This window comes from Mus caroli, chromosome 6 (genome assembly GCF_900094665.2).
Source record: "Mus caroli chromosome 6, CAROLI_EIJ_v1.1, whole genome shotgun sequence".
In the NCBI taxonomy this organism is placed as follows: domain Eukaryota; kingdom Metazoa; phylum Chordata; class Mammalia; order Rodentia; family Muridae; genus Mus; species Mus caroli.
In genome coordinates this window covers 78,775,353-78,788,461 of record NC_034575.1, presented here as the reverse complement: position 1 = coordinate 78,788,461, position 13,109 = coordinate 78,775,353, and the positions used below count along the sequence as shown (strand labels likewise).

Genomic DNA, 13,109 nt, shown 5'->3' with positions numbered 1-13,109 from the left:
CGTTGTGGGGACACCCACGGGTTCCCCTCCTGTCCGCCTAGAGGTTAAACTCTGAACCTAGAGGCTCTAGAGAAGCATCCGGACTTCCGGCTCAGCTAGGCCACGCCAGGCCGCTTCTAGGCTGTGGCCACCCGGAAGGCTACATCAGACCCGGGAGCCTGAGGGGGAGTTTCTGGCGGGCCACGCCTAGTAAGGGTGGGGCCACGCCCACACGGAGAGGCGTGGTCTCTACCCGGCGCGGGAAAGGGGCCGAAATCGCGTGCGCGCGCTCAGTCAGCGACCGCGCGCCACACGTTTCGGGAGGGGATGGCGGCAGCGGCGGCTGCTGGGAACGGGACGCCCAGAGAGGAGGAGGCTCCGGGAGGGGAGGCAGCGGCTTCGCAGGCCCAAGCCCCGACGAGTGCACCCGGGGGAGTTCGCCTCTCGAGGCTGCCTCTGGCGAGAGTAAAGGCCTTGGTGAAGGCAGACCCTGACGTAACGCTGGCGGGACAGGAAGCCATCTTTATCCTGGCGCGTGCCGCGGTGCGACCGGGAAGCAAGGGCGCCTGGGTCGGGGAAGGGGCGTGGCATCTAGGGGGCGTGGTGCTAGGGGGCGTGGCGGGCCCTGGTGTGCTGACCTGACTTGTCTGAGACCTAAGAAGGCCTCTGTGGGCCCGGTTTGAGTTAGTTAGCCACTCTCCTCTTCCCGAGGGCCCACGCAAATTTAGTTTGCATGGCTCCCACGGCTCACACAGAACTTGAAGGGGATCCTAGTGAATGAGTGGGGTGGATTTGGAGATATTAGAACAGGGGGATTGGAGCTATGGAGAGGGATAGCAGAAGTATTTTCATAAGTTCAGTACAATCATAGCTTCTAGAACTTTTCTGTGTGGTAGAGTTCCCCCTTCCCCCTTCTTGTCCACATCTACACAGGATTGCTCATCTTAGTGGGCTAGAGTCCACTAATCTCTGCTTGCTTTTGTTTTTGCAGGAACTGTTCGTGGAGACTATTGCAAAAGATGCCTACTGCTGTGCTCAACAAGGAAAGAGGAAAACTCTCCAGAGGAGAGATTTGGGTAGAGTCACTGTGGTACCTCAGGGTGGACAGGGGGAGCTATGGGCTGGGCTTTCTTATAGCTGTTTCACAAGGCATCATTGAAGCAAGGGGAAGTTTGGCTTTTGATTTATTTGTCTACCTGGTAACCCTTGCACATGTGTAAGCCTTTAGAGACTGTACCTCTCATTCCCTTCTATGCTGCCAAACTCTTTTTCTAGTATCTTTAGAGTAGAGAGAAAAGTGAATTTTGGAATAAGACAGGATTGTAGGATGCCTTGAACAGCATTTTCGCTGGCTTTTGTGGTGAGACAGTTAAAAGAATAGTGAGTGTAAAGATGGATCTTAGGACCTCTGGGTTATAGTTTGTAAATGATGTCATTTGCATAAAATTCCATGTTGGGCCTGGTGTCTGAATGGCAAGAGCTAGTCAAGTATCCCTTTACCTTGTGTTTCAGATAATGCAATAGAAGCTGTGGATGAATTCGCTTTTCTAGAAGGTGAGTTCACTGCCAGCACAGACTATTTCTCTGTTGATGATGTGAGCTTCACACCTTATAAAACCTTATAAAATCAGATGTGTGGGTTTCCTTTGTATACATGGCAGCAATTTTCCCTGTTTTGATAGAAAAAAGGAACATTTTCCATTCTTGGGGAATTAGAACTTCTACAAGGAAATTGTAAGCTTAAAAGAAGAAGGAGGGAGTATATAAAATACCAGTAGAATTGGATTTAGATTTTGAATCCTGTTTATATCTCCATCACTAAATATTAATATTGCTCCTTTATAATGTTAAGAATTAGAAACACTTTGTAACTTTTTTTAAGATTCCTTTTTATTTACGTGTATGTGTGTTTCTATATGCCAAATGTATGTAGGTACCCCCATAAGAGCCAGAAGAGTAGTGTGAGCTGCTAAACATGGGTGCTCTGAACAGGGCTTCTGGAAGAGTAGCGAGCACTTTTTTGTTTTGTTTTTGCTCTCTTTGAGACTTGGGTTTCTCTGTGTAGTCCTGGCTCTCCTAGAATTCACTCTGTAGACCAAGCTGGCCTTGAATTTGCAGAGATCCTAGAACTACTTGCCTCTACCTCCAGAGTGCTGGGATTAAAGGTGTGCTTCACAACTGCCTGCTGATGAGCATGAGGTCTTTTTTTGTTGTTGTTGTTTTCGAGACAGGGTTTCTCTGTGTAGCCCTGGCTGTCCTGGAACTCACTCTGTAGACCAGGCTGGCCTTGAACTCAGAAATCCTCCTGCCTCTGCCTCCCAAGTGCTGGAATTAAAGGCGTGCGCCACCATCGCCCAGCTAGCAAGAGGTCTTAATCACCAAGTCATCTCTCCACCCTCAGTTCCTAACTTAAGACAGGGTCTTATGTAGCTCAGGCTAGCCTTGAACTCTTACTGTGTAGCTGAGAGTGACCTTGAATTCCTTTTTTGTCTTCACCTCCAAAATGCTAGTAATAAGAATGGTAAGTCAATAAATACATAAATAGGCATATGCCACCTCGTCTGGCACTGAAATACTTTCTTCTTTTTTCACTCTGTTCTGCTTCTCTGTGTTAACCTTTGCCCATGGCATTCTTTAGATGTTCTCTTTGATATCTTCTAAGATCTCTCTCCAATGTCTGCTTCAAGTCTAGATTTTTGAGTATTCTCTTTGAGTTGTAGATTTTGTTTTTCCACCTATTTGTCTTAAAAATAACTTGAAGCCGGGCGTGGTGGCGCACGCCTTTAATCCCAGCACTCGGGAGGCAGAGACAGGCGGATTTCTGAGTTACACAGAAAAACCCTGTCTCAAAAAACCAAAAAAAAAAAAAAATAAATAAATAACTTGAATTAGTTGCCCAGCTTGTTTTACAGTCCAGTGTCTGGTCATCCTTGGTGGTGCTCTTTATATTCTTGAAGAGAAAGTACTGTATTCTGTTTGCTTGCTTGTTTTATCAGTTGCTGAGTAAGAATTGCCCATTAAATTCTCCTACCACAACAGTAGATTATTTTCACTTAAATTTCTGATTCTGTTTATTTTGTAAGACCATGTGATTAGGTATGTAAAAGTTTACTATTATGTTGTCTTTGACAGCCTATAGTATTTAATTGATTATTGTTATTTCTAGTGATTGGTTATTAGACCTTCCCATTTAGGCAGACTGCAGTTTGATTCTTATCTCCATCAGCCTGCCACACCGCCCCTCTCAGACCTCTCAGATTGGTAGGTGCCTTCAGGGACACCATAGCTTTGGAGGTTGGCCTTACTTTGTGACTTTGCCATCCCTTAATATCATTTTCAATTATTGAGAAGTTTTATTTTTAAAATATGTTTAGTTTTATTCGATGCTTTAAACAGAGACTTGTCATCAACAAAAGCAGAAGTTACTAGGTAAGGTGGCTCATGCCTGTAAGTGTCAGTCCTTGGGAGAGCGAGGCAGCAGGATTTTATGTTTGAGGCTAGCTTGTGCTACAAGGGAGGCTCCAGCCTAGTGTGGCCAGTGACACTACTGCCTTAATCAGCAACAGAAAATTCCAAAGAAAGTTACTATTTTTTTAGTTAGAAGTATTGGTGGTTTAGTTTTCCTAATGTTTATTCCACTGACTTATGCTTTATAATAGGATTAAGAAATAACTATGAGGTTTCTTCAGTCCAGTGCTTTTCCTTCTGTGTGAACATAAAATGAGGCTGTTTTGGAAGCTGGTGGGTTTTGCCTTGCAGCTTCACTTCAGGGTGAAGAGGAACAGATGTCATGCTTGCGGCCCCACAGGCCAAAATGCAGAATGCTTCCTAGGAGTGGGACTGCCAGAGGCTGCTCTGGTTTTCCCAGATAGGCCACTTGGTTCTTTGAAGAAAGTCCTTTGATTTTTTTGTTTGTTTGTTTGTTTTGTTTTTCTTCTCTTTCATAGATGTTTGAATCTGTGGCTTCTCCATGCAGGGAGGGTTGTAAGAGGCATGGGGAGGAAGCCTGTGTCCTGTGGGTCTTTATTAGCTCCTTTCCTTTCACTTCTTCTGTCAGTGTAGGTAACTGTGTCTAGGACAGTGCTTCCCAACCTTCCAAATGCTGTGGTGACATGATTACAGTTATTTCATTGCTACTTCATAACTGTAATTTTGCTACTGTTATGAATTGTAATGTAAATATTTTTGGAGATAGAGGTTGACCAAAGGGGTCACAACTCACAGGTTTAGAACCACTGGTCTAGTGCCTTCTGCTGGTTCTAGGGTGGGGGATAGCTTCTCCTCTCTTGCACCCTCATCTGCATTTGGCTCAGGTCTTCGCTCTATTTATAAACATGCTCAGTGAGAAGTTGATAATTCATTCTTTTTTGTTTTTAGAATTGCCCAACTGCTAGTGACTCTTTGTTCTATATTTTAAAACGCTTTTTCTTTTTTGAATAGACTCTTGGAGGGCATACAGGTGAGCTCAGGTGCCCAAACTGAACTGAGACTTTCTGAAAAAAGAATAGAGGGACTGGAGAGATGGATTAGTAATTAAGACTCTACTATATAGCAAAGGAGCCTAGTTCAGTTCCAGCACTCACAGCCTCCTGTAACTCCATCCTTCAGGGGGGATCTGATGACCTCTTCTGGCCCTTATGGGTATTGTAGACTCACAAGTATACCTGTAATTAAAAAAACAAACAAACAAAAAACTTTTTTAAAGTTATAAATGCTTTGCTTAGAAAGCCTCTCCCTTTTTGAATGTCCATTAAGCAGTGTGGTGATTCTTTATTCTGTTCCAGTTTTAATTCTAATTCCGTGCATTGGCAGGGTTACTTACCAATCAACTACCTTCTCTAATGACATCTCCCTGGGGTCTTTTGTATCAATACTCCTCAGATTGCATGATGTTACCAGCATGTCCTTGTGTGCTTTAACTTTGCCCAGTTTGTGACACTATCCCAGATTGAGGCATGTTCTTATACATTGCTTTCTCTGTTTTGAGGCCCTTTGGATTGAGACATGTCCTTACGCATTGCTTTTTCTGTTTTTAGGCACTTTGGATTAATTGTGGAGCTGGATGATCTGAGCCTTGGCTGCATCTGTCATCTTTCCCCTCTGTAAGCCTCAGCTTTGGAGAGAGTCTGCGCATGTACACAATCTTCTTACTCTTTTACCCAAGATAGAAGAAGCAGAGATCTCGCGGATAACGTTCTCCACAAAGTCTTCCATTACTTGAGTCTGTCTTCCAATTCAAGCCTGGATGTAGCTGATGCTGTTTGGGGCAGAGATGAAAGGACTGTTCTGCATAGCTGGTTTAATGAGCACAGAAGACTAGAATAAAGGTCTTTGGTCAGCTTCTTTCCTGTGTTTTATATTGCCTTTGCTCTTGCCCTGTGACTGGGAACCCATGTGATCAGGCACAGACCTTCCTCATCTTTCTACCAACCACTCCAAGTCAGTCTTTTTATTAAATTTGTTCTTTCTCAGCATGTCATTGGAATGTGGATCGATAATATATGGGATACCTCTTCTCCTTAGAAGTCAAATCGATGTGGTCCCAACAGTTTTATTCAAGTATAATTCATGTGTCATATTCAGTTCAAACTGTAACATTCAGTGGTTTTTTTTTTTTTTTTAAATATTCATAGGTATATGTAGTGAGATTTTGAACATTTTCCTGTGAATGGATTCACATGAGTCTTGTGTATGACAAAATTTAGATAATGTTATTTAAAGTTTATCTATGCTATGATATGTATTTATACCCTTTAAGTTGTGAAATATATGTGATATAAAGTTTCCCATTTTAACTGCTTTTCAGTGTGTTGCTCAGTGAGATTGAATATTTTCAGAGTGTTGCACAACCATCACCATCATTGGCCTCCAGAACTTTGTAACAGTGTTCTCAGCCTGGAACACTGTGCACATGGAACAGTAACTTCCTTTCCCTTTCTCATCCCATGTTAGGCTAAATTAATTTTTTTTGTTGTTATTTTGTGAAATGTGGGCAGTGTACTTTTAGTACCTAGAATGTAGTGGTTCGGGAAAGCAGCAGAAAGCTGTGCTTAGGGCTTCCTACAGTATTCTGCAGTGGGGATCTCTTAGGATAGAGTCTGCAGGATCTTCTCTCTAGAATGATAGAGTCAGTCCTGTAATACGTTAAAAATAAACTTTCAGAAAAATACTAGATTTGTAGAAAAGTGTTTTTAGGTCTTGCTTACCAAGTCCTCCCAAAACTGACATTTCAGGGCTACCAGAAACTGACATTTATGGCTTATTATTTATTGAGTTCAGTTTTTATTTGAGTTCACTATTTTTTCCATTAATATCCTTTGTTTTGAGATCTAATCCAGAGTATTAAATTGTTTTTGCTTCTTGAGACTCTCCAGTCTTTCTTGGAGTGTCTTAGTTTTGTTTTTAATTTGTGTGTTTTCATATGTGGAGACCTACTTTCAAATCATTGGGCAGCAAGTGACTTTATTTTCTGAGCCATCTTGCCAGCTCCTTTTCCTTGTTTTGTCGGTCTGTGCCTGTGCCTATGGGTGTGCCACATCATTAGGAGTAGGTTCCTTTCATGTTGAGCCATCTTGCTGGCCTATAGCTGGAGTTTTGTCTACACCATTGTGTGTTCCTGGATGGTCGCATGCATGCACCTGCACAGGAGCAAAATAGAAAACGTGTGCACTAGTAATTCTTAAAATGCCTTGGCTAACTCAGTGACTGGGCACTCCTAAATCTTTCCGTTACCCCAGGCCCAGTCGTGGAAGTAGCCAGTAGCCACTTCCCCAAAATCTCATGTGACTGGTTGGCTTTATCTCCACTACTGCATCCCCTTCTCTCCCCCAGTCTTTGATTCTCACTCTGTGTCCTACCCGGTGCTCTGTCATTGGCTATTGGAATCTTTATTGATAGATCAAAATCCAACTGGGGGCAAGGACCTTTAGTGTCAGTAAACACAGATTCTTGAGGAAAGCATCAGAACTATGCTCTACATTTCATCTTTTCTGTCCAGTTAAAACAAAACCCCCTCTTCTCTCAGATATAAGTTGAGTAGAACCATAACAATCATGTACATTGCAAAGCATATATAGTTAACATCTAGTCTATCATATTTGTCTGTTAAAGTACTCTACCATCACTCCTGACTTAAAGAGTTATAATTCTATCCCTGAATTATGTTTAGATTTTAGCCTGTAACACCATCCAAAAACCATGTTTTTACTTCTATATCATAGCTTTAATGTTAAACAACTTTTAAGTTTGCTTATGGGACTATAATTAGTCCCAGTCGTGTCAGAATCTAAGAATGAATTAAATATTACCTGAGTATATAGGAAGCACCAAACATAGCCTCTAAAACTTAAATTGTAGAGATAGCTGACTGCCTGGGAGGCCTCCTAATTTCTTACAATGTAAGAGCATCTGTGTTCAGCTTTCTGGCCCAGGATCATCTAACAGACCTTTATAAAGGAGAGCATATGAAGGACTAGCTTTCTTTGTCTTGGTAGAACTTAGCAGTCGACTATCTCACATAGTCCGAGGACAGTATTTTTCTGCAGGTGAATAGGCAATTTCTGCCTCATGTCTACCTTGCTCCAAAAGCAACCCTGTCTGGAGGTGAAGACACTTAATTCTTTGAAGGAGAATGGGGAAGCTGTCAGGAGCAGACATGCCTCATTGCCACATGATCTTTAATAATGAAGTATCATTAAGTGTCATATTCTGGATTTCTGATGTTTTTGAAGGCTGTCAATATATCTGAGTAAAGTATATTGAACTGTTAAACCTTAGCTACTCTTAGCCATTTCTGAGTAAATTGAAAATAATTTATTATAATTATATTAGAGTTTACTATCTGAACTTAACTTGAGTTACTTAATCATCTTGTTCTTAAATGAGGTGCATAGTCACAATGCCTAAGAGTAACAATATTAATTTCAAAGTTTGTATCAATCTACAGATTCATACCAATGAAAATCTTAATTCTATATCCATACATAAATTCTGTACCAATATAAGAAATTATAACTTCAATTCTAGATCAATTACAAAGATTTCTACCTATATAACATTATGGCTACATAATGTTTTGTTCAAGATAATTTAGCAATCCATCCCATCTATTTCCTCCGTGTTCAAAATTATGACTATTCCCAAATTATCCCTTAACATGACAACCTATCTAATTTGTAAAATAACTCTAGCCAGACATCCAAACCCGAGGAATCAGGCTGACAGCTCTCCATAGCTTCTTCCTGATGATTAGGGGCGATGAGAAATTCTTTAATGGGGTGGGGAGGGGTAGGAAAATTGGTTATACTTAAGAAAGCTAGCTGGATAATAGCATCCATTATCCAGTCTCTGTATGCTTAGAAGGCGTCTCTGTATGCTTAGAAGGCTCAGGCCTGACTGAAGTTCTAACTGGATCTGTCTGAAAGGTTGGGTGAAGCGAAATGATCTGAAATCAGCAGCAATCCTAAAGCTTTTCTAGAAGCAAGTCTCTGGACAGAATCAGGAAGCAGGGGCCTGGAACACCAGGTCAGTTCAGCATCTTTGAGGATGAATCTTGTCAAAGTTGTACATTCTGTAACATATGAATCTTACAACAAAAATTTTAGTATCATTAAGATTTTTGTATGGATGGTACAGGATGCACACAGATCAGTTAAGGATGAAATTTTGCTTCTGTGACAACTAGGGGAAAGACAACTATCTTTTTTTATTAATTAATTTTATCAATAACCAAATGGAATAAATCTTCATTCATGCCATGTGAGGGAGGGCACGAAGAATCTTAGGGATTCCATAACCAATAAGACTTAATGTCTCATTTTAGCTGAAGTTTTGCTAGAGACATTTTTTATGCCTAAGCCAGTTACTGGGCTGTTCCCATCTTGAAGATCAATTTACCTGTTTTGTTTGATTTTCTTGAATTTTTCAAAATCTTCCAGTGGTCTTCCCCTGTCATGTCTGATCCATATCACTCTGGAAGGGGTCCAGAGCCATTCTCCTTTCCTGTCAACACAAATACAGAACGTTTCTCCCAAAATAGCATGACGTTGGTCCAGTAACTGGAATGCATTAAGGGTATAGTTTTACCTCTCTCCCAGAGGAACTTTAACACAACCACCAAACTCATAGCTATACTCATTTTGGTAATCAAATCAATTCAAAGCAATTAAAGCAATCTAAACAAATATTATCTGTTGAGACCGTGCTTCTACTGTCCCCTGCCCCTTCATGAGATCAAGGCCTAAATGATTTATACATCTGTGTAAACTGAATCCTCCCTACTATGGAGATAAATATCTGTGGGGACAGACTGTAGTGTGTCCCTTTCTCCATATAATTCCCAAGACCTAAGTTTCTGAGGTAGGCTAGGCTCCCTACTTCCCGCTTCCAATCTAATTTTTCAAGATAGAATGCTTAGAGAGTTATGAATCTCTGTATTTAACTTTAATTAAAGTCCCTTCTGCTTACTGTGTAAGCCTGTTTTCAGGCTCTAACTTTTATCATACATTCCCAGAAACCCCGTGTCAACCACGTTCAAAGATCCCAAGAAACTGTCCAGGCAAGGCTCTCACATGCCTTTACATCATTTGTTCATTCATTTCCCCTAACATCCCCCTTCTGTGGAGCGTACTGTTTGCTGTGTCTACCATCTGGCTCTCGTCTCATCTTAAGCTATTTGTATCAGTTCCGAACTGTGGGAAGAAATTGCCACGTGGCTTGGGCAAACTCTGTTTAGTCCCTTCTATCCTTAAATACAATTAGATCAGATTTATAAATTTCTATCTGTTATTTATCTGGTGGCTGGAGGCAGGCCCCTCCAGTTTGCTTCTCACTGTCTTCTGCAGTCAGCAGCTGTATTCTTTTGTTCTAGTTTTACTTGCTGGAACCATGTGATTCGGTTCTGCTCCCTGAGAAACCAGTCCTTCCTTTCTCTGAAACTATATCATTATGTGTGTGTAATTCATCTGAGAAGTTTTTAAATTAATAGTGGATTCTCGCTTTCCATGTGGGGTGCCATATGTAGTGTGCATTTTGTCTATACCACTTTGTGTTCCTAGCTGGTTGCATGCACTCATCAGCACAGGAGCTATTTCTGATCCATGAATAGAACGAACACACACACACACACACACACACACACACACACACACACACACACACACCTTGGCTAACTCAGTGACTGGACACTCCTTAATCTTTACCCCAGGCCCAGTCAGGGAAATGGCCAGTGGCCACTTACCAGAAGCCTCAGATGGCTGGCTTGCTTTATCCCCTCTGCTACTGCATCCCCTTCTCTCCCCCAGTCTTCTGATTCTCTGTGTCCTACCCTTGCAACTCTCAGTGTCCTGCCCTGTGCTCAGCCATTGGCTATTGGCATCTTTATTGATAAATCAAAATCCAATTGGGGGCAAGGACCCTCAGTAAATAGTAAACACAGATTTTTTTATCAAAACATCAGAACCACCCTCTACACTGGCCCTTGGTTTTTTGTTTGTTTGTTTTTGTTTTTTAAACACATTTGCAGTCTTGTCTAATGCTGCCTGAATACCCTGTAGCCTGATCCCCAGCCTGGTTTGTATGTTTGTCTGTGATTAGTTAAGTTTGAATGTTACAAAGACCCACCAATAGTCATGTTACTAGAAATACTGAAAGTGCTCACTTTCATTTAAGAGAAAGTTAAAAAAGTAAGTTTTGGCCAATAGTGGGAGAGCTTAATAAATATATGTTATCAGCATTTCTTTATAAAACAAAGCTAATCATATCTTTTTCTTATCTGTGTATATGTTGTGCATGCATGTTCATATGTGTGTGTAAGCCAGAGTTTGATGTTGGCTGTCTTCCTCAGTTGTCCCACTTTATTGAGGCAGGGTCTCTAAGTTAAGCCCAGAGCTTCCTAATTTGGTTAGCTGGTCCCTGGAGCCTCATCTGTGCCTCTGTGTTGGGATGATTGCTGGGTTGCCATGCCCATCCAGCACTTATGTGGGCACCAGGGATCTGAGCTGTCCCTCATGCTCATGCAGTGGGTCCTTTGACATTTATTTTTAGCATTTCCTGAAAAATAAAAATTCCTTAATGTTGGTGTACTCTTTCAAAATATAAACAAAAAGAATCTTAGATGCTGTCACAAGAAACATATGAATTAACACATTTAAAAAATTTCTGGGTATAGTGGTGCCTACCTTTGATCCCAGTACTCAAGAGGCAGGTTCATGCAGATCTCTGAGTTTGAGGCCAGCCTGGTCTACAGAGTGACTTCCAGGACAGCCAGGGATACACAGAGAAACCCTGTCCCTAAACCCCTTCCCCCACCTCCAATAAAAAATAGAAGAAAGAGAGAAAACTAGGTAGATAGAACCATCTCATATGGGGCTGGAGAGATGGCTCAGTGGTTAAGAACACGTTTTGCTCTTATAGAAGACCTGGGTTGGTTCCCAGTTCCCAGCACCCACATGTTAGCTCACAGCCACGTTTAACTTTAGTTCTAGGGAATCTGTCATTCTTTTAGGACCTCTGTAGGCACCAGGCACATATGTGGTGTGTATATACACATGTAGGCAAAACACTCATAAAGTTACAAACATGAGTTAAAAAGGTAGTAGTATTGAGCCAGGCCTAGTACCACGTGTCTTTATTCCCAGTTTTCATGGATCTCTGAGTTCAAGGCCAGATGGTCTACCAAGTGAGACCCTGTCTCAGAAGAAAAACAAGTTAGTATTGAATTCAGTAAGGATATTTTAATTTTTGTTTTCCTTTCATCTTTGGGTGCTAGGTCATGGTGTAAAATGCATATAGAATATCAAATGTCATTAGACTTCTTTCTCCTGGTATCATGCCTGTGATGTCACATTATAGGTTAAAAAAAAAAGATGTAGATATAACTTAGGTTGACTAGTCAATTGACTTTAAAGTTGATTATCCTGGGCTGTCTCAGCAGGCCCTAATAATGCATGATCCCTTAAAAGCGGAACTTTCTCCTGACCAAGAGTAAAAACGCATGTCAAATTCAAAGCATGGAAGAAAGGCCTTTCCCCCGTAACCTCCACCCCAGTTTCTCCCTGCAGCCCTGGCTGTCCTGGAATTCCTCCTATGGACCAGGCTGGCCTCCAACTCACAGAGTTCCACCTGCCTCAGCTTCAAAGAGAAAAGGCCTTTCTTATTTTCCTGGCTTTGAAGATACAGGAGACAATGAGTCAAGAAACATGGGCGGTCTTAAGCTAAGAACTATGGCGGCCTGCATAGGGAGAGCCATCGTGACAAATACCTGCACAGGTTCTGCCATAGTGACAAATCTGTGAGTACTCCAGGAAATGGTGCTGGCCATTGTAGCTTCAGCATCTGGCTTTGGTGCTTGGCTTTCTTCTCTGCTGATCTCAGTCTCACGAGGTCCCCTCCCCTGCCCCCACATCTATGTTCTACATAGTAATTTGTTGATGGAAGCTCTTGCCTGGTCCCTGCTGCATATTTTATCATTGAATAAAAGTGAGCTGGCTCTTGAAAAAATAAAAGAAACATTTAGTCACCGTAATGGCTAGCAGCAGCTCACTGTGGTTTTAATTTGCATTTATCAAATGTGCTATGCAAATACTTTGTCCCAGGCCCACCACTTACATATTTTAAAGTCTGATGACTAATTTTTACATGTGTTCAGCTCTGCTGGTGGGATGACTTCAATGAGGCACTTGGGCTTCCCAGGACTTCTCTCATTTTTGCATGTCTTCTTAAGGCTGTGGAAAAGCAGAACTTCCCTCGTCAGCGTCTCTTGTGCTCTGCTTGCTTAGTGTCTGTCATTCATGGGCAAATGGGCCAGAAGGGATTGGGCATCTCTATGTCTGGCTGGGTGTACTAGAGTAGAGACAGATGGAGGAAAAAGTAAATTAGTAAAACCTGATGATAACGTTATATAAAGCTTAATGATCATCTCTCTGTTGCTTTTTTTTTTCCTTTCATAAAAACACCAAGTGTATGCATGTGTGTGTCTGTGCATGTAAGGTCATTTGCCTGAGGAGGCCAGAGGTGTCAGGTGGGTCCCCATGGAGCTAGTTATAGTCTCTCCCTCTCCCCCTCCCCCTCCCTCTCCCTCCCCCTCCATCCTCCTTCCTCTCTCTCCTCCTCCCTCCCCCAGTGCCCCCTCC

The 13,109-nt window shown here is 42.0% G+C and overlaps 1 protein-coding gene across 3 annotated transcripts in view; it reads left to right on the top strand.

Moving 5' to 3' along the window:
- Positions 1-276: 276 nt before the first annotated feature.
- Positions 277-13,109, top strand: part of Pole4 (DNA polymerase epsilon 4, accessory subunit) — a 26,951-nt gene continuing 14,118 nt past the window's right edge. The window contains exons 1-4 of one of the 3 annotated variants that reach the window (XM_021165201.1): positions 277-522; positions 971-1,055; positions 1,492-1,533; positions 5,016-6,343. In XM_021165201.1, the coding sequence (XP_021020860.1) occupies positions 307-522; positions 971-1,055; positions 1,492-1,533; positions 5,016-5,029 (357 nt within the window). In that variant the 5' untranslated portion in view covers positions 277-306 and the 3' untranslated portion in view covers positions 5,030-6,343. Of the gene's footprint in view, positions 523-970; positions 1,056-1,491; positions 1,534-5,015; positions 6,344-13,109 lie in introns of those variants that run through there. The other 2 variants (XM_021165200.2, XM_029478192.1) reach the window with 2 other exon arrangements.